Genomic DNA, 27,933 nt, shown 5'->3' on the forward strand with positions numbered 1-27,933 from the left:
ACTGGACTGAGCCTCCAAATAACCTATACTTCAAATCTATCACACTATCTGTCTATTTATCTTGTTGCCATTGCTGACACTGTCTTGAATTTGAATTCTATCGCCGTTCTTTCACTATCGCTGGGATACCTTACCACCACTTTTGTGGGCTAGTTCGATGCCTCCTCCTTCACACTGAGGAAACACTCAGTGGGCAATTTCAGAGGGTAATTAAGAGTCAATCACGTTGCTGTGGGTCTGGAGTCACATGTAGGCCATACCAAGTAAGGACGGCACTGAGACCAGCTTTCAATCCAGATTTTATTAATTGAATTTAGATTCCTCCAGCTGCCCTGGTGGGAATTGAACCCAGAGTATTAGCCTGGGGCCTTGGATTACTTGTCCAACCACATTACCCCAAACCACCATTTCCCCCTATAGGTAAGAAGTCTCACAACACCAGATTAAAGTCCAACTGGTTTATTTGGTAGCACGAGCTTTCGGAGCGCTGCCCTTCATCAGGTGAATGAAGAGTTGGGTTCACACACAGGGCATATATAGACACAAGTACAAGATAATGGTTGAAAAGCGAGTCTGAACAGGTAATCAAGTCCAGACAATGTGAGTGGAGAGAGCGTTAAGCACAGAGGTATGAATTGTCTCAAGCTAGGACAGTTAATGAGATTTTGCAAACGCAGGCCAAATGGTGGGGGTTACAGATAGTGTGACATGAACCCAAGATCCCGATTGACGCTGTCCTCATGTGTGCAGAACTTGGCTATCAGTCTCTGGTCAGCGACTCTGTGCTGTTGTGTGTCTTGAAGGCCGCCTTGGAGAACGCTTACCCAAAGATCAGAGGCCGAATGCCCGTGACCGCTGAAGTGTTCGCCAACAGGAAGAGAACAGTCTTGCCTGGTGATTGTCGAGCAGTGTTCATTCATCCATTGTTGTAGCGTCTGCATGGTCTCCCCAATGTACCATGCCTCGGGACATCCTTTCCTGCAGCGTATCAGGTAGACAACGTTGGTCAGGCCACATGAGAAGGCACAACTCCAATGGTTCAGAAGGCAGCTCAGCACGACCTTCTCAGGGGCAATTAGGGATGGACAAAACATGGTGGTCTAGCCAGCAACATCCACATCCCAGAAAAGAATGAATAAAAAACACCATGCCAGTCACTCCTACTTTACAACAGTGGCTACACTTCAAAAATATTTCATTGGTTTTGAAACTCTTTGGAATGTTCCAGGACCATGAAATGTGTTACAAAACTTCACATTCTTTTGATTTGCTAAGCTCCAAGTATATTCTTTGTGAGATCCTATTTTAAGCGGACACTATCAGATAGCCCCTTCAGGAGCTCTCTCCCCGCCTGCCCCTCTCTCTCCCCACCCTCTCTCTTTCTCCCCACACCCTCTCTCCCCCCCCACCCACTCTCTCTCTCTTCCTCCTCTCTTTTTCACCCCTCTCTCTCTTCCCCCCTCTGTCTTCTCCCTCCCCTGTCACTCTCCCCCCTCTCTCTCTCTTCCCCATCTCTCTTCGCCCCTCAATCTCTCTTTCCTCTCTCGCTGTTCCTTCCTTTCCCCTCTCTCTCCCTCCCCCTCTCTCTCTTTTCCTCTCTCTCTTATCCCCCTTCTCTCTTCCTCCTCTCTCTCTCTTCTTCCCCCTCTCTCTGTCTCACTCCCCTCCTCTCGCCCACTCTTCCCCCCTCTGTCTCTCTCTGTCTGTCCCTCTGTTTGTGTTATGCGATGTAGGGAACTAATTGTCAGGAAGGTTGAGTGTTATTGGGATCATATCAATTGGATAAGTAGGGATTGTTGAACAAGTCTTCACTTGTTCTTGTTACACAGACTGATTAAGTTAGAGTGAGCAGTGTCCCACTGAGGACAGACATCCTGACAGAGATAGCATGGCGATGCCTCAACTTTCCAATTATTCATTGCACAGATTCTGCTGCAGTTTCTGTACTAAGGGCTGTGTCTAAATGAAGCACACCACTGCTGTTTGATTGGCGGCTGCAGTCTGGCAATCAATGGTTCACCCCTATCTACAACGCAGAGAGTCAGGAGGGTTATACAGAGAGTGAGAGGGTTAGTAATCACCCACACTGCCCTCACTCTCTCTTCAACTGACTAACCCATGGGAGGAGAAGCAAGTGGACTTGATACTTCCTGTAAAAGATGTTATTAAACTGGAGACGGTGCAGAAGAGATTTACCGAGGATGTTGCCAGCACTCAAGGGATTGAGTTACAGGGAGAGGTTGGACAGGTTAGGACTTTCTTCTTTCGAGCGTAGGAGACTGAGGGGTGATCTTATACAGGTGGATAAGATCATGAGAGGCATGGATAGGGTGAATACACTCAAGTCTTTTTCCCAGGGTTGGGGAATCAAGAACAAGAGGGCACAGGTTTAATTTAAGAGAGGAAAGACCTGAGGAGCAACTTTTTTACACAGAGGATGGTATGTACGTGGAATGGGCTGTTGGAGGAAGTGGTTGAAGCAGGGACAGTGACAACATCTAAAAGGCATTTGGACAGATACATGGATAGGAAAGGTTTAGAGGGATTTGGGCCACATGCAGGCAAATGGGGTTAGTATAGATGGGGTTTATGGTCAGCGTGGACCAGTTTGGGCTGAAGGGCCTGTCTCCATGCTGTAGATTCTATGATTCTGTATCCCTCCCCTTTCAAATAGTCTCCCCTATCAGATAACTCCCCCTCTGATACTGACCCCCCGCCCCATCAAACACTCTCCTAATTTATTGAATTTCCTTCCAAAGCCCGAGTAGATTTTCCTGAATGAACCTACTTGTTTATTTCACATCCCTTCACTATGACCAGACCGCGTCCCATTGGAGGAGGAGATGGTTCCTTGCTCCATGGCAGATTCAGATCCTGATGAAAGCTATGGGGGAGAGTGATGGGTTAGTGTTGGAAACAGGACACAAATAGAATGGGAAGCAAGGGAGGGGGGCACTTCGGTTAGCTAGTGGCCAGCGCAGGCAATGATGCACGGCCCTGACTGAACCAAACCCCATAGTGTGGAGGAGTACTGGGTGATAACGGCTGTGATGGGAGAGGATTGCAGTTAAGAAAGGGTTAAAGCTGGCTGGGTGATGAGCTGCTGTGTCTCAGGGTCAGAGCGCACTGGTTGAGTGAAGGACTCGTTCCAGTTGACCTTCCCTCGCTACAGCTGGTCTGACAGTGGAGCTTTTCTGACTTTCCTTGGGGGGGAGAAGGAAAGGACAGAGTGAGGAAGTGAAGAGATCTCTCTCGTTGTGCAGTGTGCCTGTGTGAAGATCGTCTGGCTGAGTCGCACCAGGTTTCTATACAGCTCTGCAACTTCACACTGAAGTTTGTTTTGGGCTTTGTGGAGCTGTGATGTGGAGACATTCCTTCATTCATCTCCTTCGGTATAATGGATAGCTACCTACCCCTGAGGGGAAAGCAGCATGCAAGGTGCAGACAGCATTGCAGGCCATCACTCCGTCTGTAACACCAGAGATATCTGTGAGTACAAAGTGGATTTAACAGTCTTTAATCAGCTGGGAGCTGGACAGGAGCAGAGACGCTGCAATCCTAGTAAGACACGGTACAAGGGGATTGGGAGGAGAGAGATTCAGGATAAGAGAACAGCCTTGCTGCAGCTAGTCCTGACAGTGACAGACAGATCCACAGGGGAGTAAACTCCATTTAGAGGGAAAAGTGGGTGGACTGTGAGCTTGGGAATTGTTATAAAATGGGAGACTTCAACATAAAGAGAAAGTGAGGTGGAGTTTCATTGTCCTGATAAAATCTCACCAAGTAAAACTTCGCAAACTGGACTGGATCTGATCTTACAGGGAGGGCTTGGTGGATTTGCGATGGAAGGGTTGTGGGGCACTCCAGCTGTGTGCTAGTATAATTAGAGCTCTGGCCTCATTTTGGCGTTTTGAGAATTCAAATTCAGTTTTCAAAAAAAAATGACCATGGAGCTGCCAGATGGATGTAGAAAGTTCCGGTCTGACTCGTTCTAGTCGGAGAGAGATCCCTGGTGACCCAGCCTGTGTTTCGATCTGTTCCCATCCAGAGTGGATAGTCTGCTCACTACCTTCAGAAGTAGCTGAGCAAACAAACGAACAATAGAATAGTCCCTTCGGCCCTCCAAGAGGCGAGGGGGAATTTCTTCAGCTCGAGAGTGGGGAATCTGTGGAACTCTTTGCCGCAGAAGGCTGTGGAGGCCGGGTCATTGAGTGTCTTTAAGACAGAGATAGATAGGTTCCTGATTAATAAGGGGATCAGGGATTATGGGGAAAAGGCAGCAGAATGGGGATGAGAAAAATATCAGCCATGATAGAATGGTGGAGCAGACTCGATGGGCCGAGTGGCCTAATTCTGCTCCTGTGTCTTATGGTTTTATGATCTAAGCCTGCATTGAACTAATATCTTATGCAATAATGGAGTCGGTATCCCTCCATTCCCGTCTATTCAAGTGTTTATCTAGTTGGTCCTTAAATGCCGCAATCGTACCTGCTCCCATCACCCCCCCCCCCCGGGCAGCACGTTCCAGACACTCACCACCCTCTGTGTAAAAGAACCTGCCTCGCACATCTCCTCCAAACTTTCCCCACACACCTTAAACCTCGTCCTTTTCCACCCTCGGGAAGGTTATCTGACTATCCACTCTGTCCATGCCACTCATAATCTTGTGAACCTCCCGCTATATCAAACTGCTACACCATGGATAAGGCCTAATGGCACCTCCCAGCGCAGCCAACCCAGTGGGCAACAAGTGCCGACCTTGCCCGTGACGCCCCAAATCCCAGGACATTTTAACGGCATAAACGCCAGCAAAGCTTCCTTTCAGAGGCTAAAAGGAGGTCACAATCCCCCTGCTTCCCAGTTTCTCCTCCCCCTGGCTAAGTGGTTGATTTTTACATTTCTAATTAATGTGGGTGGGGGGGGTGGAGGTGGGATCTAGGCCTGTGGTAGACAAGACCCTGACCCTCTGTGGGCAGTACGTTGCCCCAGGAATGGAGATCTCTGCCCCCGCGATCACACTGAACACCTATCCCATAACCTTCTGAACACCTGACTTTCTGAATCAATTGTCCTGATTTTTTCTGTTGGAATCTCTGTCAGTGAGGAATTTTATTATCGCTGTTTCAGATGAATTAACTCCAGCATCTTGTAACTCCATCTTTGATAATGGGTCCAGAGTTTTGGTCCCTGACCTCTGGACCCTATCCAATGCATCTGGGACTGTTCTTCACCCTGTCCTTGCTGCTGCTCATCCTGCTGCTGATCACCTGTGGGAACTGCACAAGGTAAGAGCAGGGAAGTTTAAGTTTATTTATTACTGTCACAAGTAGGCTAACATTAACACTTCAGCGAAGTTACTGTGAAAATCCCCGAGTCGCCACACTCTGGCGTTCGGTGCTGGGGCCTCAGCTATTTACCATTTATATAGATGATCTGGAGGAGGGAACCGAGTGTAGGGTGTCGAAATTTGCTGATGACACCAAGATTGGGGGAACGGCAAATTGTGCGGAGGGTGTGGAGAGTCTGCAGAAGGATCTAGATAGGCTGGGCGAATGGGCCAGGAAATGGCAAATGGAATTTAATGTTGGCAAGTGCGAGGTGGTCCACTTTGGTAGGAAGAATGGTAGGAAGGACTATTACTTATGTGGAGAAAAACTGCATCAGGCGACGGTGCAGAGGGACCTCGGGGTCCTTGTGCATGAGTCGCAAAAACCCAGCTTGCAGGTGCAGCAGGTGGTCAGGAAGGCGAATGGGATGCTGGCCTTCATCGCGAAGGGGATTGAATATAAAAGTAGGGAGGTCTTGCTGCGGCTATATAGGGCATTGGTGAGGCCGCAGCTGGAGTACTGTGTGCCGTTTTGGGCGCCGTACTTATGCAAGGATATTTTGGCCTTGGAGGGAGTGCAGAGGAGGTTTACTAGGCTGATACCAGAGTTGAGGGGGTTGAGCTATGAGGAGAGGCTGAATAAACTAGGCTTGTACTCGTTAGAGTTTAGAAGAATGAGGGGAGATCTCATTGAGACGTATAAGATGATGAATGGGATGGATAGGATAGAGGTGGAGAGACTCTTCCCGCTCAGAAAGGATAGTAGGACTAGGGGGCACAGCCTCAAGATAAAGGGGGGGGCGGTTTAGAATGGAGTTGAGGAGGAACTTCTTCACTCAAAGGGTGGTGAATCTCTGGAATTCTCTGCCCGTTGAAGTGGTGGAGGCTGCCTCGCTAAATATTTTTAAGACGCGGGTTGATGGGTTTTTGATGAGGGGATTAAGGGTTATGGGGAGAGGGCGGGAAAGTGGAACTGAGCCACGACAGATCAGCCATGATCTTATTGAATGGCGGGGCAGGCTCGAAGGGCTAGATGGCCTACTCCTGCTCCTATTTCTTATGTTCTTATGTTCACTGAGGGAGAATTTAGTACGGTCAATACATCTAACCAGCACGTCTTTCAGAGGAAACCGGAGCCCTCAGAGGAAACCCACACAGGCACGGGGAGAATGTGCAGACTCTGCACAGACAGTGACCCAAGCCGAGAATCGAACCCAGGTCCCTGGTGTGAGGCAGCAGTGCTAATCACTGTACCACTGTGTCACCCCAAGAATTGGGATTGAGCTGGGGAGGCTGTGAATCAACAGGATGAGTGGCTGAAGGAGGCAGAGGGATTGATTGAAGTACTTACACAGCTTGTGATAGTCTGGTCAGAGATACAATGAATCCTAATTGGCTGAAATGACTAATTTGGATATTTAGGAAACTAGTTTTTGAGTATTCCTGAAAAAAGGACATTTTGTAGAAGCTTTTCACCTTGCACTCATCAGGACACATTGCAAGGATACCAATAAGAGGGAAAAAGAACAACTTGCACTGAATGAGAAGAAAATGTTGATTGATTGACAAGTGGACACTGATTGGTAAAAGCATAGCCAATTGATGGCAACTGACTTGTAAGTATTGTTTGAAATTTGGCTCTGATTGGTCAAGGCATTGCCCTGAGGAATGAACTAGTGAATGGCCAAATGGCTGAAACAGGCGCAATGTGTGCATCTGTTCTTTCTGTCTTCAAAGAACCGAGCTCTGTGTATTAATATATGCAGCTTCCAGAACACATAAATACACCACACTGTGAGCACATTTAGCAATCTTAAATTGGCATCGGCATAATTTTAGCACATTGAGGATTATTTAGCAAATAATTATTTGGCAAATTGTTTAGCAGATAACATGTATTCTTGCAAATATCATGAGGGCAAGAAACTGCGAGTAGCGATTTGTATCAAATAGATTTCTTTCTGAAAGTAACATTCCGAGACTCATTATTTGACTAAGTGGAGACATGATGTGTGGGAGGTGTGGGTAACAGTGCAGAGCTGGGTCCCAAAGCTCTCCACCACATGTTTGGTTCTGTTGTAGACTCAGTGATCACGTGGTTAGTCAATAAGTCCCTTATCATTAGGTCCTGCGATTACAGTAAGAAGCCTCACAACACCAGGTTAAAGGCCAACAGATTTATTTTGTTTACTAGCTGTTGGACTTTAACCTGGTGTTGTGAGACTTCTTACTGCGCTTACCCCAGTCCAACGCCGGCATCTCTACACCGTGTGATTACCACAGTGACAGAGTGTGAATTAGGTGGAGCTTCCTTCCATGTTATTAATTTCTGAGTTTGATCGTTTCACGTTCAGTATTTCCAATGTATGAGTTCCCTACTCAGGCATTCCCTGTGGGATGAGGAAAGACTGTCAGAAACGCCCCATTCCTGTTTCTCTGCTGCTACAGTTTGCTGAGATTTTCATTTCCAACCCTGCTACTCCTCATTAGCCACATGTGAATTCACAGTAAGGGGCTGGTGACATGAGAGAGGGACAAGGAGTGGGGACTGGTCAAGCAGTAACACCAGAACATAACACAAGTTACTTCACAAGAGTGGAATCGAGCACAGTCGGACACTGAGGAAATTAAGGAGACATTAGACCAGGTAAATAAAACCTTAGTCCAAATCCAGAATCACAGCAATTTATGCACAGAATGAGGCCATTTGGTCCATTGTGTCCATGCTGATTTATGAAAAGTCACTCTGATCGCTCCTGCCAGTTCTTGGTCTGGATTCCAGCTTCCTCACTGTGTATCTGAGTATATTTTACAATCAGTGATGATTCAGTCTCTTCCACCCTTTCGGGCAGTGAAGTCCCACCAACTTCTGGGTGAAGACATTAACTCCTCAACTCTCACTCTGCTCTTTCTACCAATTGTATTAAACCCAGGTCATGTCTGAGTGTGTCTGGGGGCGAGTGTGTCTGGGGGCGAGTGTGTCTGGGGCGAGTGTGTCTGGGGGTGAGTGTGTCTGGGGCGAGTGTGTCTGGGGCGAGTGTGTCTGGGGCGAGGAGTGTGTCTGGGGGCGAGTGTGTCTGGGGCGAGTGTGTCTGGGGGTGAGTGTGCCTGGGGGTGAGTGTGTCTGGGGGCGAGTGTGTCTGGGGGCGAGTGTGTCTGGGGGCGAGTGTGTCTGGGGCGAGTGTGTCTGGGGGCGAGTGTGTCTGGGGCGAGTGTGTCTGGGGGTGAGTGTGTCTGGGGCGAGTGTGTCTGGGGCGAGGAGTGTGTCTGGGGGCGAGTGTGTCTGGGGCGAGTGTGTCTGGGGGTGAGTGTGCCTGGGGGCGAGTGTGTCTGGGGGCGAGTGTGTCTGGGGGTGAGTGTGTCTGGGGGCGAGTGGGCCGGGGCCGAGTGTGTCTGCGGCGAGTGTGTCTGAGGCGAGTGTGTCTGGGGCGAGTGTGTCTGGGGCGAGTGTGTCTGGGGGCGAGTGCGTCTGGGGGTGAGTGTGTCTGGGGGCGAGTGTGTCTGGGGCGAGTGTGTCTGCGGCGAGTGTGTCTGGGGCAAGTGCGTCTGGGGGCGAGTGTGTCTGGGGCGAGTGTGTCTGCGGCGAGTGTGTCTGGGGCAAGTGCGTCTGGGGGCGAGTGTGTCTGGGGGCGAGTGTGTCTGGGGCGAGTGTGTCTGGGGGCGAGTGCGTCTGGGGGTGAGTGTGTCTGGGGCGAGTGTGTCTGCGGCGAGTGTGTCTGGGGCAAGTGCGTCTGGGGGCGAGTGTGTCTGGGGCGAGTGTGTCTGCGGCGAGTGTGTCTGGGGCAAGTGCGTCTGGGGGCGAGTGTGTCTGGGGGCGAGTGTGTCTGGGGCGAGTGTGTCTGAGGCGAGTGTGTCTGGGGGTGAGTGTGTCTGGGGCAAGTGTGTCTGGGGCGAGTGTGTCTGGGGGCGAGTGTGTCTGGGGGGGGCGAGTGTGCCTGGGGGCGAGTGTGTCTGGGGGTGAGTGTGTCTGAGGCGAGTGTGTCTGGGGGCGAGTGTGTCTGAGGTGAGTGTGTCTGGGGGCGAGTGTGTCTGAGGTGAGTGTGTCTGGGGGTGAGTGTGTCTGGGGGCGAGTGTGTCTGGGGGCGAGTGTGTCTGGGGGCGAGTGTGTCTGGGGGCGAGTGTGTCTGGGGGCGAGTGTGTCTGAGGCGAGTGTGTCTGGGGGCGAGTGTATCTGGGGGTGAGTGTGTCTGGGGGCGAGTGTGTCTGAGGCGAGTGTGTCTGGGGGCGAGTGTGTCTGAGGCGAGTGTGTCTGAGGCGAGTGTGTCTGGGGTAAGTGTGTCTGGGGGCGACTGTGTCTGGGGGCGAGTGTGTCTGGGGGCGAGTGTGTCTGGGGTGAGTGTGTCTGGGGCTGAGTGTGTCTGGGGCAAGTGTGTCTGAGGCGAGTGTGTCTGGGGGCGAGTGTGTCTGGGGTGAGTGTGTCTGGGGCTGAGTGTGTCTGGGGCAAGTGTGTCTGAGGCGAGTGTGTCTGGGGGCGAGTGTGTCTGGGGGCGAGTGTGTCTGGGGCGAGTGCGTCTGGGGCAAGTGTGTCTGGGGGCGAGTGTGTCTGGGGGGGGCGAGTGTGTCTGGGGTGAGTGTGTCTGGGGCTGAGTGTGTCTGGGGGTGAGTGTGTCTGAGGCGAGTGTGTCTGGGGGCGAGTGTGTCTGGGGGCGAGTGTGTCTGGGGGTGAGTGTGTCTGAGGCGAGTGTGTCTGGGGGCGAGTGTGTCTGAGGTGAGTGTGTCTGGGGGCGAGTGTGTCTGGGGGCGAGTGTGTCTGGGGGCGAGTGTGTCTGGGGGCGAGTGTGTCTGAGGCGAGTGTGTCTGGGGGCGAGTGTATCTGGGGGTGAGTGTGTCTGGGGGCGAGTGTGTCTGAGGCGAGTGTGTCTGGGGGCGAGTGTATCTGGGGGTGAGTGTGTCTGGGGGCGAGTGTGTCTGAGGCGAGTGTGTCTGGGGGCGAGTGTATCTGGGGGTGAGTGTGTCTGAGGCGAGTGTGTCTGGGGGCGAGTGTGTCTGGGGGTGAGTGTGTCTGGGGCGAGTGTGTCTGGGGGCGAGTGTATCTGGGGGTGAGTGTGTCTGAGGCGAGTGTGTCTGGGGGCGAGTGTGTCTGGGGGCGAGTGTGTCTGAGGCGAGTGTGTCTGGGGGCGAGTGTATCTGGGGGTGAGTGTGTCTGAGGCGAGTGTGTCTGGGGGCGAGTGTATCTGGGGGTGAGTGTGTCTGGGGGCGAGTGTGTCTGAGGCGAGTGTGTCTGGGGGCGAGTGTATCTGGGGGTGAGTGTGTCTGAGGCGAGTGTGTCTGGGGGCGAGTGTGTCTGGGGGTGAGTGTGTCTGGGGCGAGTGTGTCTGGGGGTGAGTGTGTCTGGGGGCGAGTGTGTCTGGGGGCGAGTGTGTCTGAGGCGAGTGTGTCTGGGGGCGAGTGTGTCTGGGGGCGACTGTGTCTGGGGGCGAGTGTGTCTGGGGTGAGTGTGTCTGGGGCTGAGTGTGTCTGGGGCGAGTGTGTCTGAGGCGAGTGTGTCTGGGGGCGAGGGTGTCTGAGGCGAGTGTGTCTGGGGGCGAGTGTGTCTGGGGCGAGTGTGTCTGGGGCGAGTGCGTCTGGGGGTGAGTGTGTCTGGGGGTGAGTGTGTCTGGGGGCGAGTGTGTCTGGGGGTGAGTGTGTCTGGGGGTGAGTGTGCCTGGGGGCGAGTGTGTCTGGGGGCGAGTGTGTCTGGGGGCGAGTGTGTCTGGGGGTGAGTGTGTCTGGGGGTGAGTGTGTCTGGGGGTGAGTGTGTCTGGGGGCGAGTGTGTCTGGGGGCGAGTGTGTCTGGGGCGAGGGTGTCTGAGGCGAGTGTGTCTGGGGGCGAGTGTGTCTGGGGGTGAGTGTGTCTGGGGGCGAGTGTGTCTGGGGGTGAATGTGTCTGGGGGTGAGTGTGTCTGGGGCAAGTGTGTCTGGGGGCGAGTGTGTCTGGGGTGAGTGTGTCTGGGGGCGAGTGTGTCTGGGGGCGAGTGTGTCTGGGGGCGATTGTGTCTGGGGGCGAGTGTGTCTGGGAGCGAGTGTGTCTGCGGGCGAGTGTGTCTGGGGGCGAGTGTGTCTGGGGCTGAGTGTGTCTGGGAGCGAGTGTATCTGCGGGCGAGTGTGTCTGGGGGCGAGTGTGTCTGGGGGCGAGTGTGTCTGGGGGCGAGTGTGTCTGGGGCGAGTGTGTCTGGGGGCGAGTGTGTCTGGGGGCGAGTGTGTCTGGGGGCGAGTGTGTCTGGGGGCGAGTGTGTCTGCGGCGAGTGTGTCTGGGGGCGAGTGTGTCTGCGGCGAGTGTGTCTGGGGGCGAGTGTGTCTGGGGGCGAGTGTGTCTGGGGGCGAGTGTGTCTGGGGGCGAGTGTGTCTGGGGGCGAGTGTGTCTGGGGGCGAGTGTGTCTGGGGACGAGTGTATCTGGGGGCGAGTGTGTCTGGGGGCGAGTGTGTCTGGGGGCGAGTGTGTCTGGGGGCGAGTGTGTCTGGGGCGAGTGTGTCTGGGGGCGAGTGTGTCTGGGGGCGAGTGTGTCTGGGGGCGAGTGTGTCTGGGGGCGAGTGTGTCTGGGGGCGAGTGTGTCTGGGGGCGAGTGTGTCTGGGGGCGAGTGTGTCTGGGGGCGAGTGTGTCTGGGGGGCGAGTGTGTCTGGGGGCGAGTGTGTCTGGGGGCGAGTGTGTCTGGGGGCGAGTGTGTCTGGGGGCGAGTGTGTCTGGGGGCGAGTGTGTCTGGGGGCGAGTGTGTCTGGGGGCGAGTGTGTCTGGGGGGCGAATGTGTCTGGGGGCGAGTGTGTCTGGGGGCGAGTGTGTCAAGCATCTCTCTGGCTTGTGGTGAGTTCATTCTTGAAATATGTCTGTATGAAATGAATCCTCATTTGCGTGAAATGGTTATCGATGCACTCCTCCCTGGGGATAAAACTAACTGTTTGTGAGTAGCAGCCAGCTCAGGTTAGTTTAAAGGTAGCTTTGTGTGGCTGTGTCTCAGCTCAGCACTTTTCCTTTTGAACTGGAGACTGACAGCTTCAAGCAAGGGTGAGGGTCAGCAGGGGGTGAGTCAGAGACAGATTCCAGCGGTTAACGATGCCACTGTCCTGTTCCAATCACTCAGCATCCATCATCAACTGACCTCAGCACTAACCGAGAATGGAACCGATTAGCCTGTATGATTTCACACTGTACAAACCATGCCTGTACACACTCAGTCTGGCGCAGAGCTGGCAGAGGGGGTCAATGATGTGGAGATGCTGGCGTTGGACTGGGGTAAACACAGTGAGAAGTCTCACAACACCAGGTTAAAGTCCAAATGGTTTATTTAGTGGCAGACGCCACTAGCTTTCGGAACGCTGCCCCTTCGTCAGGTGAGTGGGGAGTTCTGATCACAAGCAGGGCATATAAAGGCACACAGTCAGTTTACAGAATACTGAGGAGAATGGGAGTTGCTGTAAAGCTCTAGCGACTAGCTGTAAAGACTCACTTTCTAACCAATATTCTGTAAACCGAGTGTGTGTCTTTATCTACCCTGTTTGTGATCAGAACTCACCACTGACCTAACGAAGGAGCAGCGCTCCGAAAGCTAGTGGCGTTTGTTACCAAATAAACCTGTTGGACTTTAACCTGATGTTGTGAGACTTCTTAGAGTGGATCAGCACAATGAGAAGTGCGGGTTAGGTTGATTGGCCATGCTAAAATTGCCCCTTAGTGTCCTGAGATGCGTAGGTTAGAGGGATTAGTGGGTAAATGTGTAGGGATATAGGGGTGGGGCCTGGCTGGGATTGTGGTCAGTGCAGACTCGATGGGCCAAATGGCCTCTTTCTGCACTGTAGGGTTTCTATGATTTCTGTGAAGATTAAAGTCCAACAGGTTTATTTAGTAGCAAAAGCCACTAGCTTTTGGAGCGTTACTCCTTCACCAGGTGAGTGGGATTTCTGTTCACAAGCAGGGCATTTACAGGCACAAACTCAAATTACAAAATAATGGTTGGAATGCGAGTTTTTACAGGTAATCAAGTCTTAAACTCACAGACAATGTGAGTGGAGAGAGGGTTAAGCACAGGTTAAAGAGATGTGTATTGTCTGCAGACAGGACAGTTAGTGAGATTTTGCAAACCCAGGCAAGTCATGGGAGTTACAGATAGTGTGACATGAACCCAAGATCCCTGTTGAAGTTGTCCTCGTGTGTGTGGAACTTGGCTATCAGTCTCTGCTCAGCGACTCTGCGCTGTTGTGTGTTGTGAAGGCCGCCTTGGCGAACATTTACCCAAAGATCAGAGGCCGAATGCCCGTGACTGCTGAAGTGTTCGCCAACAGGAAGAGAACGATCCTGTCTGGTGATTGTCGAGCGATGTTCATTCATCCGTTGTCGTAGCATCTGCATGGTCTCCCCAATGTACCATGCTTCAGGACATCCTTTCCTGCAGCGTATCAGGTACTTCTCACTGTGTTTACCCCAGCATCTCCACATCATGACTCGAGTGGATCAAAGTAGGTCAGAGATTTTCTAACATTTACCATCTCTTTCTCCTGCAGAAAATCAGCTCAATTTTTCACAGAGAGGGGCTACACAGAGGCTAAAAGTGACTCTCAACTCCTCAGAATTGTAAGTTGAGACTACAGCATGGGATGTAGGGATATGGGGTGCAGGGGTATGGGATGTAGGAGTATGGGGTGCAGGGGTATGGGGTGCAGGGGTATGGAGTACAGGGCTGTACGGATTGGGAGTAGAGGTGTATGGGTATGGGGTGTAGGGGTATGGAGAGTAGGGGTTTGGGATGTAGGGGTGTAGGGGTATGGGGTGTAGGGGTGTAGGGGTATGGGGTGTAGGGGTGTAGGGGTATGGGGTGTAGGGGTATGGGGTGTAGGGGTGTAGGGGTATGGGGTGTAGGGGTGTATGGGTATGGGGTGTAGGGGTATGGAGAGTAGGGGTTTGGGATGTAGGGGTATGGGGTGTATGGGTATGGGGTGTAGGGGTATGGAGAGTAGGGGTTTGGGATGTAGGGGTATGGGGTGCAGGGGTATGGGGTGTAGGGGTATGGGGTGTAGGGGTGTATGGGTATGGGGGTAGGGGTATAGAGTGTAAGGGTCATAGAGTCATAGAGGTTTACAGCATGGGAACAGGCCCTTCGGCTCAACTTGTCTGTGCCACTTGTTTTTAAACCACTAAGCTAATCCCAATTGCCCGTATTTGGCCCATATCCTTCTATATCCACCGTACCTATGTAACTATCTAAATGCTTTTTAAAAGACAACATTGTTGGTTGTATCAGTATGCAGGAGCTCCTGTACGTGACTGCAATCCATGGTGACCACATCTTTAGGAAGTATCTAGAGTTCGAGGAGCTTTAGCTCAGAGTCAATGAGCTGGAGGCTGAGCCGCAGCCACCGCGACACATCAGGGAGCGTGATCACTACCCGGGCACTTTATTCCAGCTGGTAGTCACATCTCTCAGGTTAACATCACCTGAGAATGTGATTGTGAGACAGAGAGGTAAGGGAATGGAGAAAGTGGGAGTGGAGGAACCTCGGCCATTGCAGCTGGGCAACAAATTGGAGGTTCTTGCGGCTTGTCGGGAGATGAATGAGGGCTGTAGAGCAGGGCATCATGATACTGGCAGCCAGGCACGTGTGGGGAATTAAACAGAACGTACTGGTAGTAGGAGACAGTATAGTCAGGGGATTGACACTGTTAGGAAAGTAAAGCTGCTCTCAGTAGCAAGGAACCAGAATCTAGGCAGCTGTGTTGCCTGTCTGGTGCCAGATTCGGGATATCACCTCAGGACTAGAGAGGAACTTGCAGTGGGAGGGGGAGGATCCAGGATATGGGGCGGCACGGTAGCACAGTGGTTAGCACCGCTGCTTCACAGATCCAGGGTCCTGGGTTCGATTCCCGGCTCGGGTTGCTGTCAGTGTGGAGTTTGCACATTCTCCTCGTGTCTGCGTGGGTTTCCTCCGGGTGCTCCGGTTTCCTCCCACAGTCCAAAGATGTGTGGGTTAGGTTGATTGGCCAAGCTAAAATTACCCCTTAGTGTCCTGGGATGTGTAGGTTAGAGGAATTAACGGGTAAATGTGTAGGGATATGGGGGATAGGGCCTGGGTGAGATTGTGGTCAGTGCAGACTCGATGGGCCGAAGGGTCTGTTTCTGCACTGTAGGGTTCTATGTTCTATCCCATTGCCATGGTCAATGTCGGTACCAATGTTACAGGTGGAACTCAGAAAGAAGTTCTGCATAGAGACTATGAGGAGCGAGGCACTCAATTACACAACAGAACCTCCAAAGTAATAATCTCAGAATCATTACCTGAGCCTCGTGCAAATTGGCAGTGGACAAATCAGATTAGAGAGATGAATGAGCGGCTCAAAGTTGGAGAAATGGGTTTCAGTTTGAGGGACGCTGGCATCAGGGCCGCGGGAAGCGGGGGCTGTATCAATGGGACGGTTTATATCTGAACTGTGTTCGGACTGGTGTTTTAGTAAACAGCTTAACTGGGGAGGCAGAGAGGGCTTTAAACTGAATCGTGGAAGAGAAGTGTCTAATTTGGGAAGATATGGTAAATCAAATCGTAGAGACAAAATAAAAGAGGAAGGTATTAATATAGGAAATGAAGGGGCAGAGAATCAAAGGGTACATCAGCTGGGAATTCTAAAATAAATATAAGGACAAAAATGCTCTCTATCAGAATTCATGCAGCACCCGAAACAAAACAGATGAACAGATACTACAAATCAAAATAAATCAATACAATCAGATAACCATTACAGAGACATGGCTACAGGGCGACATAGACTGGGACCTGAATATTGAAAATTATCTAACATTTAGGAATGATGTGGGGTTGCCGACATGTGGCACAGTAAGAAGTCTCACAACACCAGGTAAAAGTCCAACAGGTTTATCCGGAATCACGAGCTTTCAGAGCACCGCTCCTTCCTGAGGTCAGTCACTTCTTAACATTTAGGAAGGACGGGAAGTTAAGGTGGAGGGGTGGTTCTGTTAATTCATGATGGTGTTAGCACATCAGAGAGGGAGGACCCAAGTTCAGGAAGTCAGGATGTAAGAACAGTTTGGATGGAGATAAGAAATAATAAAAGCAAAAAGTCACTTGTGGGAATGGGGTCCAGGCTGCCGAATTGTAACAGCATCATAGGATAAAGTATGAAAGAAGAAAAAATGGGAGCTTCTTGGAAAGATATGGCAATAATCATGGGGGATTTTTATGTACGCATTAGAAAATTAGAAAGACGAAGGAAGCTGAGATGAAGAATTCATAGATAGTGTCTTAAGAACAGCAAGTTCGTGAAGCAACCAGACAGCAGACTATACTAGACCTTTAACCAATTAATTTCAGTTCTTTTGAGGAAATAACATGTGAGTAAAGGGGAACAGATGGATGTACTGTACTTAGATTTCCAGAAAGCATTTGATAAGATGCCACATCAAAGGTTATTGCAGAAAACAACAACTCATTGTGTAGAGGGTAACATATTGGCATAGATAGGAGATTGCCTAGCTAATAGGAAGCAGAGAGCTGGCTAAAATGGATCATTTTCTGATTGGCAGAATGGGATAAGTGGTGTCCCACAGGAATCAGTGCGGGGCCTCAACTGTTCACAATTTATATCAATGACTTGGATAAAAGGACTAAATGTATGGTTGCTAAATATGTTGATGACACAAAACTATAGAGACATATAAAACACAGAAACTAGAAGAGGTATAGGCCATTCTGTGCTTTGGGCCTGCTCCGTAAAACAATGCTTTTCACTGTATCCCAATACATGTGACAATAATAAATTAAACTACTCAAAAACAGAAACTAGAAGCAGGAGGAGGCCATTCAGCCCTTCGAGCCTGCCCTACCATTCATTTTGATCATGGCTAATTATCAAATTCAATCTCCAGATTTCCCCCCACCCCCCCCATATCCCTTGATCCCTTTAGCCTCAAGGGCTGTATCTAATTTCTTCTTGAAATTACACAATGTTTTTGCCTCAACTACTTTCTGTGGGAGTGAATTCCACACATTCACCATCCTCTGGGTGAGGAAATTTCTCCTCACCTCAGTTCTAAAAGGTTTGCACCTTATCCTCAAACTCTGACCCCTAGTTCTGGACTCCCCCACCATCGGGAACATTCTTTCTGAATCTACCCTGTCTAACCCTGTTAGAATTTTATAATGAAATGCCCTCTTATTCTTCTAAACTTAAACTAAAAGTTGTAAAAATAGAAAACGCTGGATAAACTCAGCGTGTGTAGAGAGAGAAACAGAATTAACACTTTGGGTCTAAATGATCCTTCTATAGAACCGAAAGTAGAAATTTACAGAATTATGGAATGGGAAAGAGGGTGGAGGAGGTGGGAAAGAATGGAAGACCAGGGACAGTTCACGGAAAAGGAGATATTGACAAATTTATCCCGGAAACAGGACAGAGAGAAGTGTGCATGGTGAGTATTTTGTTATTACGTATGGATAGGCTAGGGGAGTGGATAAAATTCAGGTAAATGGAGTATAATGTAGGAAAATGTGAAATTGTCCACTTTGGCAGGAAGAATAAAAATGAAGCTTATTATCTAAGCAGTGAGAGACAGTAGAGCTCAGAAAGGCAGAGGGATCTGGGAGTCCTTGTGCATGAATCACAAAAAGTTGGGAAACAGGTACAACAATGGATTCAGAAAGCTAATAGAATATTATTTAACGTGAGGGGAATTCATTACAAAAATAGGGAGATTGTGCTTCAGTTGTACAGGATGTTTGGAGAATTGTATTCAGAATTGGTCCCCTTTTTAAGGAAAGATTTAAATACATTGGAAGCAGTTCAGAGAAGGTTTGTGGGTTGTCTATTGAGGAAAGGTTAGGGAGGTTGGGTTTGAGGAGTTTAGAAGAATAAGAGATGACTTAACTGAAATATTTAAGATGCTGAGGGGTATTGACAGGATGGAGGTGGAGAGGATGTTTCCTCTAGTTGGAGAATCCAGAATGAGGAGTCACTGTTTAAAAATGAGGGTCGGCCATTTAAGGCAGAGGGGGGAGAGTTTTTTCTCTCAAAGGATCGTGAGTCTCTGGAGGTATCTTTCTCAAAAGCAGAGTTTTTGAACATTTTTAATGCGGGGCTATATAGATCTTTGATTAACAACAGGGTGGACAAGAATGTGGGGTTGAGGATACACTCAGATCAGCCATGATCTTATTGACTGGCCGAGTTGCCTCTTCCTGCTCCTAATTCATACGCTCGTAACATTATATATTTACACACATGAGAATGTTACAGTCTAAGAATAAGGGGTAAGCCATTCAGGACTGAGATGGGGAAGAACTCCTTCACCCAGAGAGTTGTGAACCTGTGGAATTCTCTCCCACAGAAAGCTGTTGGGGCCGGTTCGTTAGAAACGTCCAAGAGGGAGCTGGACACGGCCCTTGTGGCTAAAGGGATCAAGGGGGATGGAGAGAAAGTGGGAGTGGGACACTGACACCAATGCTGATGACACCAAGATTGGGGGAACAGCAAATTGTGCGGAGGGTGTGGAGAGTCTGCAGAAGGATCTAGATAGGCTGGGCGAATGGGCCAGGAAATGGCAAATGGAATTTAATGTTGGCAAGTGTGAGGTGGTCCACTTTGGTAGGAATAATAGTAGGGAGGATTATTACTTACGTGGCGAAAAACTGCAGCAGGCGACGGTGCAGAGGGACCTCGGGGTCCTTGTGCATGAGTCGCAAAAACCCAGCTTGCAGGTGCAGCAGGTGGTCAGGAAGGCGAATGGGATGCTGGCCTTCATAGCGAGGGGGATTGAATATAAAAGTAGGGAGGTCTTGCTGCAGCTGTATAGGGCATTGGTGAGGCCGCAGCTGGAGTACTGTGTGCAGTTTTGGGCGCCGCACCTGCGCAAGGATATTTTGGCCTTGGAGGGAGTGCAGAGGAGGTTTACTAGGCTGATACCGGAGTTGAGGGGGTTGAGCTATGAGGAGAGGCTGAATAAACTAGGCTTGTACTCGTTATAGTTTAGAAGAATGAGGGGAGACCTCATTGAGACGTATAAGATGATGAATGGGATGGATAGGATAGAGGTGGAGAGACTCTTCCCGCTCAAAAAAGACAGTAGGACTAGCTATTTACCATTTATATACCATTTACCTCAGCTATTTACCATTTATATAGATGATCTGGAGGAGGGAACCGAGTGTAGGGTGTCGAAATTTGCTGATGACACCAAGATTGGGGGAAAGGCAAATTGTGCGGAGGGTGTGGAGAGTCTGCAGAAGGATCTAGATAGGCTGGGCGAATGGGCCAGGAAATGGCAAATGGAATTTAATGTTGGCAAGTGTGAGGTGGTCCACTTTGGTAGGAAGAATGGTAGGAAGGACTATTACTTACATGGCGAAAAACTGCAGCAGGCGACGGTGCGGAGGGACCTCGGGGTCCTTGTGCATGAGTCGCAAAAACCCAGCTTGCAGGTGCAGCAGGTGGTCAGGAAGGCGAATGGGATGCTGGCCTTCATAGCGAGGGGGATTGAATATAAAAGTAGGGAGGTCTTGCTGCAGCTGTATAGGGCATTGGTGAGGCCGCAGCTGGAGTACTGTGTGCAGTTTTGGGTGCCGCACCTGCGCAAGGATATTTTGGCCTTGGAGGGAGTGCAGAGGAGGTTCACTAGGCTGATACCAGAGTTGAGGGGGTTAAGCTATGAGGAGAGGCTGAATAAACTAGGCTTGTACTCGTTAGAGTTTAGAAGAATGAGGGGAGATATCATTGAGACGTATAAGATGATGAATGGGATGGATAGGATAGAGGTGGAGAGACTCTTCCCGCTCAAAAAAGACAGTAGGACTAGGGGGCACAGCCTCAAGATAAAGGGGAGGCGGTTTAGAACGGAGTTGAGGAGGAACTTCTTCACTCAAAGGGTGGTGAATCTCTGGAATTCTCTGCCCGTTGAAGTGGTGGAGGCTGCCTTGCTAAATATTTTTAAGAAGCGGGTTGATGGGTTCTTGATAAGAGAAGGGATTAAGGGTTATGGGGAGAGGGCGGGAAAGTGGAACTGAGCCACGACAGATCAGCCATGATCTTATTGAATGGCGGGGCAGGCTCGAAGGGCTAGATGGCCTACTCCTGCTCCTATTTCTTATGTTCTTATGACAGTGCGTGATCAGCTATGATCATATTGAATGGTGCAGCAGGCTCGAGGGGCCAAATGGTCTAATCCTGCAGCAATTTTCTCTGTTTAAGTGATAATGCAAGTTACGTTGAGTTGAAATAATTGGAAATTCTGTCCTCTTTCTCCAGAGCCAATTAGAAGATCCCAATTATCCAAAGAACATCTCCAATGCAACAATAAAAGAAGGTAAGCGAGAACAGAACCCAGGACCCAGCGGACAGCCCAGTCTAGAACATGTTCCAGAGTGAGTGTGTGACATACCCAGGGTCAGGGTGAGGCGAGTGTGAGGGTGAGGCAAGGGTGAGGGTTGGCGGAGGTGAGGGTGAGACGAGGGGAAGGCGAGAGTGAGGCTGTGGGCAAGAGTGAAGTGAGGGGGGGGGCAAGAGTGAGGCGAACATAAGGCAAGACTGAGGGTGAGGCGAGGGTGATGCGAGGGTGATTGAGTGTGGTGGCGACGGTGCTTTGAGAGGTTTGTTTGCTGTGTGTGTGTGTTACTTACCAGCTCCCTGTTCTGGTTTTACGTTCAGCTATTTGGTTTCAGTGCTGTGCCCTCAGTTTCACTTTGTTCAGTGGGTTAAGAATTGTGAAGCTGCTGCGTTTGTGTCTGAGTGACAGGCTGGGATGTTGGAGCCGGTGAAATCATCACAGTGACTCAATCCCACATCCCGCTGCTGCAATGGAGGAGTTTCCTCGATTGGCTTTGTTGGATATCGCTGCATCTCTTGTGTCAGTGAGAGAGAGTGTGTGTGTGTGTGTATCTGTGTGTGAGTATGAGTGTGTGTGGGTGCGTGTGTGCGAGTGTGTGTGAGAGTGACTGTCTTACATGTGCATACACACAACCGTGTGGGTGAGGCACATGTACATACTTCACCCAGTTATCTGCAACGAGGCACAGTTCTTTGTCATTATGTACTTGGCAAGTCCGCTCATTAGGAAAGGTTTGTGTTGAAACTGACTTGTTAGAAACATAGAAAATAGGTGCAGAAGGAGGCCATTCAGCCCGTCGAGCCTACATCACCATTCAATATGATCATGCACTTTCAATATCCCATTCCCACTTTCCCCCTTGATCCTTTTAGCCGCAATGACCATGTGTATAAACAGACAGTGAGATTATCTTTGACTGGTTTGCAGAAGTTACATCACAGATTGAATCATTGAAGAGCTGATTGCATTTTCACAACTCAAGACATTCAGCACGTACTCGGGGATTGTGACACTCTCAACTGGCAGCACTCAACTCCCTCTGACCTAAATCCAAGTCACTTACAGGTTATTCCTTTGAAGCTGGCAGGGACGCTCTTCCCAGTGTCCTCCAAAGAACTATCGCTAAAAACAGACCCTCCATCACAATGCTCTCTGGGAGTTTGTGGGTTAGAAAGTTGTCACTGGGTTCCTACATCCCAGCTGTATCTACACCTCAAAGGTAGGCTGTAGTCTGTGAAAGGCTTTGGGACATGAATGAGGCTTCACATGACTTCAGGCTCTGTCTTTCATTAAAGATCAGTCTTGGTGTAAGGTGTGTGACATCACATTTCCCCTTACTCTTGGACCATCACAGGTGCCCCTGGATCACGCAAAGTAAGTTGGCAGAATGACATACATGTGACTGATACACCAGAAGACGGAGACTTCCCATCTCAATGCAGCAGGGCTCTGCCAGAGATTCCCAATGCCTCCCTCAGTAAGGAGAGTTCCGATGGGAAGGTTGACCCTGTGTACCAAACAGCGAGCGAGCTGGCAGCTGGCGTAGACGGGCAGTTTGGAGAGGACGCCATTGAACCACCCTATGCAGCTTCCACACAGTTCAGCCTGGAAACACCAAAGACGGAGTTCACCATTCAGGATGATGTTGGCAGGGATGAAGCTGGCTGCCAGTTGGGGAAACTGGCACCTGTGTATGCCAAAGTCAGCAAAAAACCAAAGCAAAGCTCATCAGTGAACCGTCCCGGCCCTTCGACACGTCCTGAGAATGTACAGGATGAAGAGGAACCTCCACCCATCCCTGAGAAATGTTTCAGTGACATCAATGACGATGTTGTGGTCAGTGAGTCACCCAACAGCAAGGTCAGAAATCAGTTACAACACATTAACATTGGCTCTCACCTGTCAAACCCATCATTTCCCTTTTCCTTCCCACACTTTTCCTCTCCCCAGTACTTAGAATCTCTACAGTCCAGAAGGAGGCCACTTGACCCATTGAGTCTACACCAATCACAATCCCACCTAGGCCCTATCCTCCCAACCCCAAATATTTACTCTGCTATCCCACCCCACAGGATGTGGCAATTTAACATGGCCAAATCAACCTAACCTGCACACCTTTGGAGTGTGGGAAGAAACTGGGGTACTTGGAGGAAGCCCACACAGACACGGGAAGAACATGCAAACTCCACACAGACAGTGACCCAGGGCCCTGGCACTGTGAGACAGCAGTGTGGACCACTGTGCCACTGCGCCATCCCTTCTTCTTCAGTCTTTCTTATTGCATCAACTCCTCACTCCCTTTCTTCAGTTCAGCCTCATGCTTTCCCGATCACCTTCAATCCTTTTAGTCTCCTCTCCAAACTGTGCTGTACCTGTCCTGGGAGTGTTTGATGGGGGGACAGTGTAGAGGGAGCTTTACTCTGTATCTAACCCCGTGCTGTACCTGTCCTGGGAGTGTTTGATGGGCGGACAGTGTAGAGGGAGCTTTACTCTGTATCTAACCCCATGCTATACCTGTCCTGGGAGTGTTTGATGGGGGGGGGGTCAGTTAGAGGGAGCTTTACTCTGTATCTAACCCCGTGCTGTACCTGTCCTGGGAGTGTTTGATGGGGGGACAGTGTAGAGGGAGCTTTACTCTGTATCTAACCCTGTGCTGTACCTGTCCTGGGAGTGTTTGATGGGGGACAGTGTAGAGGGAGCTTTACTCTGTATCTAACCCTGTGCTGTACCTGTCCTGGGAGTGTTTGATGGGGACAGTGTAGAGGGAGCTTTACTCTGTATCTAACCCCGTGCTGTACCTGTCCTGGGAGTGTTTGATGGGGACAGTGTAGAGGGAGCTTTACTCTGTATCTAACCCCGTGCTGTACCTGTCCTGGGAGTGTTTGATGGGGGGACAGTGTAGAGGGAGCTTTACTCTGTATCTAACCCCGTGCTGTACCTGTCCTGGGAGTGTTTGATGGGGGGACAGTGTAGAGGGAGCTTTACTCTGTATCTAACCCCGTGCTGTACCTGTCCTGGGAGTGTTTGATGGGGGGACAGTGTAGAGGGAGCTTTACTCTGTATCTAACCCTGTGTTGTACCTGTCCTGGAAGTATTTGATGGACATGATGTGAAGATGCCAACGTTGGACTGGGGTAAACCCAATAAGAAGTCTCACAACACCAGGTTAAAGTGCAACTGGTTTATTTGGTAGCAAACGCCACTAGCTTTCGGGGCTCTGCCCCTTTGTCGGGTGAGTGGGGAGTTCTGATCACAAACAGGGCATATAAAGGCACACACTCTGCTTACAGAATACTGATTAGAATGCGAGTCTTTACAGCTAATCAAATCTTAAAGGTGCAGACAATGTGAGTGGAGAGAGGGTTAAGCACAGGTTAAAGAGATGTGTGTTGTCTCCAGACTGCACAGTAAGTGAGATTTTACAAACCCAGGCAAGTCACGGGGGTTACAGATGGTGTGACATGAACCCAAGATCCCTGTTGAGACCGTCCTCATGTGTGCGGAACTTGGCTATCAGTCTCTGCTCAGCGACTCTGCGCTGTCGTGAAGGCCGCCTTGGAGAACGCTTACCTGAAGGTCAGAGGCCGAATGCCAATGACCACTGAAATGTTCGCCAACAGGAAGAGAACAGTCTTGCCTGGTGATTGTCGTTCTCTAAGGCGGCCTTCACAACACACGACAGCGCAGAGTCGTTAAGCAGAAACTGATAGCCAAGTTCCACATACATGAGGACAGCCTCAACCAGGATCTTGGGTTCATGTCGTACTATTTCGTAATCCCCATAACTTGCCTAGGCTTGCAAAATCTCACTTACTGTACTGTCTGGAGACAATACACATCTTTTTAACCGATGTTTAATGCTCTCTCCACTCACATTGTTTGCATCTTTAAGACTTGTTCAGCTGGAAAGACTCACATTCTAATCAGTATCCTGTAACCTGAGTGTGTGTCTTTATATGCCCTGTTTGTGGTCAGAACTCCCCACTCACCTGACGAAGGGGCAGAGCCCCGAAAGCTGGTGGCGTTTGCTACCAAATAAACCTGTTGGACTCTAACCTGGTGTTGTGAGACTTCTTACTGTATTTGATGGAGACAGGATGAAAAACAGGGAACTTTCTAAACGGTGAAATGCTGAAACTGTTGCGGATCAGAGTTCAAGTGTATCGGGATATAGCCCATTAAAGTGTCATGCACGGATATAGAATAAATCAAAATTTATAGAGTTTAAAATTCAAAGCTAGACTTCTCAGAAAAGGAAACACTCCTTCAGACAATAGGTGGTACAGGTTTGGAAATCTCTCCACAATTGGCAATGGGTGCTGGGTCCATTATTCATTTTAAAACTGAGGTTGTTAACCACATGGATTAAGGAGTATGGAATTGGATCACAGATTGTCCATGGTATGTTTGAATGAAAGAACAGGCTCAGGAACTTGAACGACTACCTCCTAGTTCATAAATTCATAAGCTAAAGGAGCAGAATTAGGCCATTCGGCCCATCGAGTCCGCTCCACCATTCAATCATGGCTGATATGCTCCTCATCCCATTTTCCTGCCTCCTCCCCGTAACCCTTCAGCCCATTAACAATTAAAAATCTCTTCCTTAAATTTACTCACTGTCCCAGCATCCACTGCACTTTGAGGTGGCAAATTCCACAGATTCACAACCCTTTGGGAGAAGTGGTTTCTCTCCAACTCTGTTTTAAATTTGCTGTCCCTTATCCTAAGACTGTGACCTCTCGTCCTAGAATGTCCCACAAGAGGAAACATCTGCTCCACGTCTACTTTATCCAGACCTTTTATCATCTTGTATATCTCGATTTGATCTCCCCTCATCCTTCTCAATTCCAGAGAGTGTTGGTCTAAACTGTTCAATCTCTCTTCATGCGACAAACCCCCTCACCTCTGGAATCAATCTGGTGAACCTCCTCTGAACAGCCTCCAATGCCAATACATCTTTCCTCAAATACGGGGACCAAAACTGTGCGCAATACTCCAGGTGCGGCCTCACAATGCCTTGTATAGTTGCAAGAACACTTCCTCACCTTTATATCCTATTCCGTTAGCTATAAACGCAAAAATTCTATTTGCTTTCTTTATTATCTGCTGTAGCTGCATGCTAGTTTTCAGTGATTCATGAATGAGGACACCCAGATCCCTCTGCATCAGAGCACCTCCACGTCTCTCCCTATTTAGATAATAAGTCATCTTCCCATTTTTCTGACCAAGATGCATGCTCCTGTTCCTATATTCCGGAACCAGGTCTCGGGAATGTTAATAACTACTCCATGTTCACCATTTTCATTTTTCAGATATTGGTGGACGCAGCATTTGACGAAGCCTCGAGGGATGATTGGGTGTCTGCTGATTCCAATATCAGTGAGGATCGCTGTTCTGTTGGCACACACAACAAACGGCACGACTCTGGGTAAACTTGTATGCTGCTGAGGCAACCCTGCTTTTAACCACTGCTCCAGGATTGGATGGGATTTCTAAACAGTCTGTAGGTCGAGGACATCACCAACAGATTGGAAAGGCCTCCTGGCTCCTGTTTCTTAAACACTACACAGGAAACACAGTCCGTATGTGCAGACCCTGACTCGATATGAACACATGCTGAAGGAGCAGGTTTATGGTCCAGTCGTTGAGTTTTAACAGGAGATCGGAGTTGCCCTGGGCAGTTTAATGCGGGTTTCCTGGGTGAAATGTCTCCATGCCTTCCCTCAGTTTTCTCCTGGGGGTTTTCTGAATATCATTAAACTGAGAGTGAATAACTGTTCATTTCAATTATTTCAAAAAGTCTAATTTATTCTCAGGATGAGGGTATTATTGCGAAGGGTATTAGAGTCATAGAGCATGGAAAAAGACCCTTCAGCTCAACATGTCCATACTGCCCTTTGTTTTAAACCCCTAAGCTAATCCCAGTTGCCCACATTTGGCCCATATCCCTCGATACCCATCGTACCCATGTAACTGTCTAAATGTTTTTTAAAAGATAAAATTGTACCCGCCTCCACTACTGAATTTATTTCACTTGCGCCATTCACCAACGTGCCAATGGGTCTTCAGTTTGAAGAAGTGACCGGGTTACCGTTATTGGTCACTCAGAGGGCCCAGACTGGGCAGCAAGTTTCTTTCCGCATCTGAGATTGGTGAAGCAACTACAATAATCTGAATGTTTAATGGTCACAGTTACTGGTCACAACTTGCGATGAAGGAGAAACTGAACATGAAAATAATGTCAGGGAAACCCCAAACTATCCCTACGTTAGGGAAAAAACACAATTCCCAACATCCCGAGAGTAAGCTTCCTCTTTAAAAAGGGTCTTGATTGTAGGGCCCCTCCCCATTCTGTACGCATCATTTAGAAGAGTTTTGCTCTGATTGGTCTCTAACCCCTGTGTAAGCGTGGACCTACCTTTAGACACTCTTTAGATTGGAGGCAGTGATCTGATCTTTCTCTATAATAGACCCTCTTTACAGTGGATGCTAATCTCTCTTTACAATTATTCTAGAGATACCCTTGTTTGTTTTTAAAGAGGGTGACTGTTACACTCTGTGTTACTGAGGGATGCTGCGAGGCTGGGATTGTTATCAGTAATGCTGGATTTTCTTCATTCTGTTACTCACTGGAGAATGGGCACCTGTTTGTTACGGAGTGGGGACATGCGGAGATACAGACAGCATCGGACAACAGCTTTGAGTAAAACTGAGCAATCCGTGGCGGTGATATTGTGTATGGAGCACTCCAGGTTTCCCTGTTATATCCCGTCACGCACCAAACAGAAATTCAAAATGAGTGGGAAGAGAGGGAATTCTCTGGAAGGCTCTTTGTAATTGCCACTGTGATGGAATCTGAGAGCTCTGATTGGCTGAATTCAAAGTGGGATTGGAAAACCGTGTAAAGTGTTGGGAATACTTCCTGAAGAACCTCGCCTCCTGACTCCCACTCTATTAAGGGGAAAGGCTTCTTTCTACCCTACCCTATCAATGTCCCTCGTAATTTTGTATACCTCGATGAGTTTCCCACGAGAGCAGGGTCATGTACTAACATAAACAGCACTCACACCTGGATAAGAACCAAACACAAACAGTGGTAAATGGTAAAAAATTACAGCATGCTGCTGTTTGATTTGATTTGATTTATTATTGCCACATGTATTAACATACAGTGAAAAGTATTGTTTCTTGTGCACTGTACAGACAAAGCATACCATTCATAGAGAAGGAAAGGAGAGAGCGCAGAATGTAGTGTTACAGTCACAGCGAGGGTGTAGAGAAAGGTCAACTTAATGCAAGGTAGGTCCATTCAA

The 27,933-nt window shown here is 49.4% G+C and overlaps 1 protein-coding gene across 1 annotated transcript; it reads left to right on the forward strand.

Moving 5' to 3' along the window:
- Window positions 1-5,166: 5,166 nt before the first annotated feature.
- Window positions 5,167-26,052, forward strand: LOC145350491 (uncharacterized). The gene is made up of 6 exons (XM_080199691.1): window positions 5,167-5,285; window positions 7,409-7,424; window positions 13,759-13,869; window positions 20,542-20,599; window positions 21,975-22,480; window positions 25,933-26,052. The coding sequence occupies exons 1-6, from the start codon at window positions 5,167-5,169 to the stop codon at window positions 26,050-26,052; spliced, it is 930 nt and encodes a 309-aa protein (XP_080055817.1).
- Window positions 26,053-27,933: the final 1,881 nt, after the last annotated feature.

The sequence above is a fragment of the Carcharhinus amblyrhynchos genome, chromosome 12 (genome assembly GCF_965287045.1).
Source record: "Carcharhinus amblyrhynchos chromosome 12, sCarAmb.v2.hapA, whole genome shotgun sequence".
Lineage (NCBI taxonomy): Eukaryota > Metazoa > Chordata > Chondrichthyes > Carcharhiniformes > Carcharhinidae > Carcharhinus > Carcharhinus amblyrhynchos.

Bases quoted from the DNA above. Each gene is read 5' to 3' on its own strand.
- LOC145350491 (XM_080199691.1), top strand. From the start codon at position 5,167: ATGGGTCCAGAGTTTTGGTCCCTGACCTCTGGACCCTATCCAATGCAT. The intron at 20,600-21,974 runs GTAAGCGAGAAC...GGACCATCACAG, and splicing joins CAATGCAACAATAAAAGAAG to GTGCCCCTGGATCACGCAAA. The intron at 22,481-25,932 runs GTCAGAAATCAG...TTCATTTTTCAG, and splicing joins GTGAGTCACCCAACAGCAAG to ATATTGGTGGACGCAGCATT.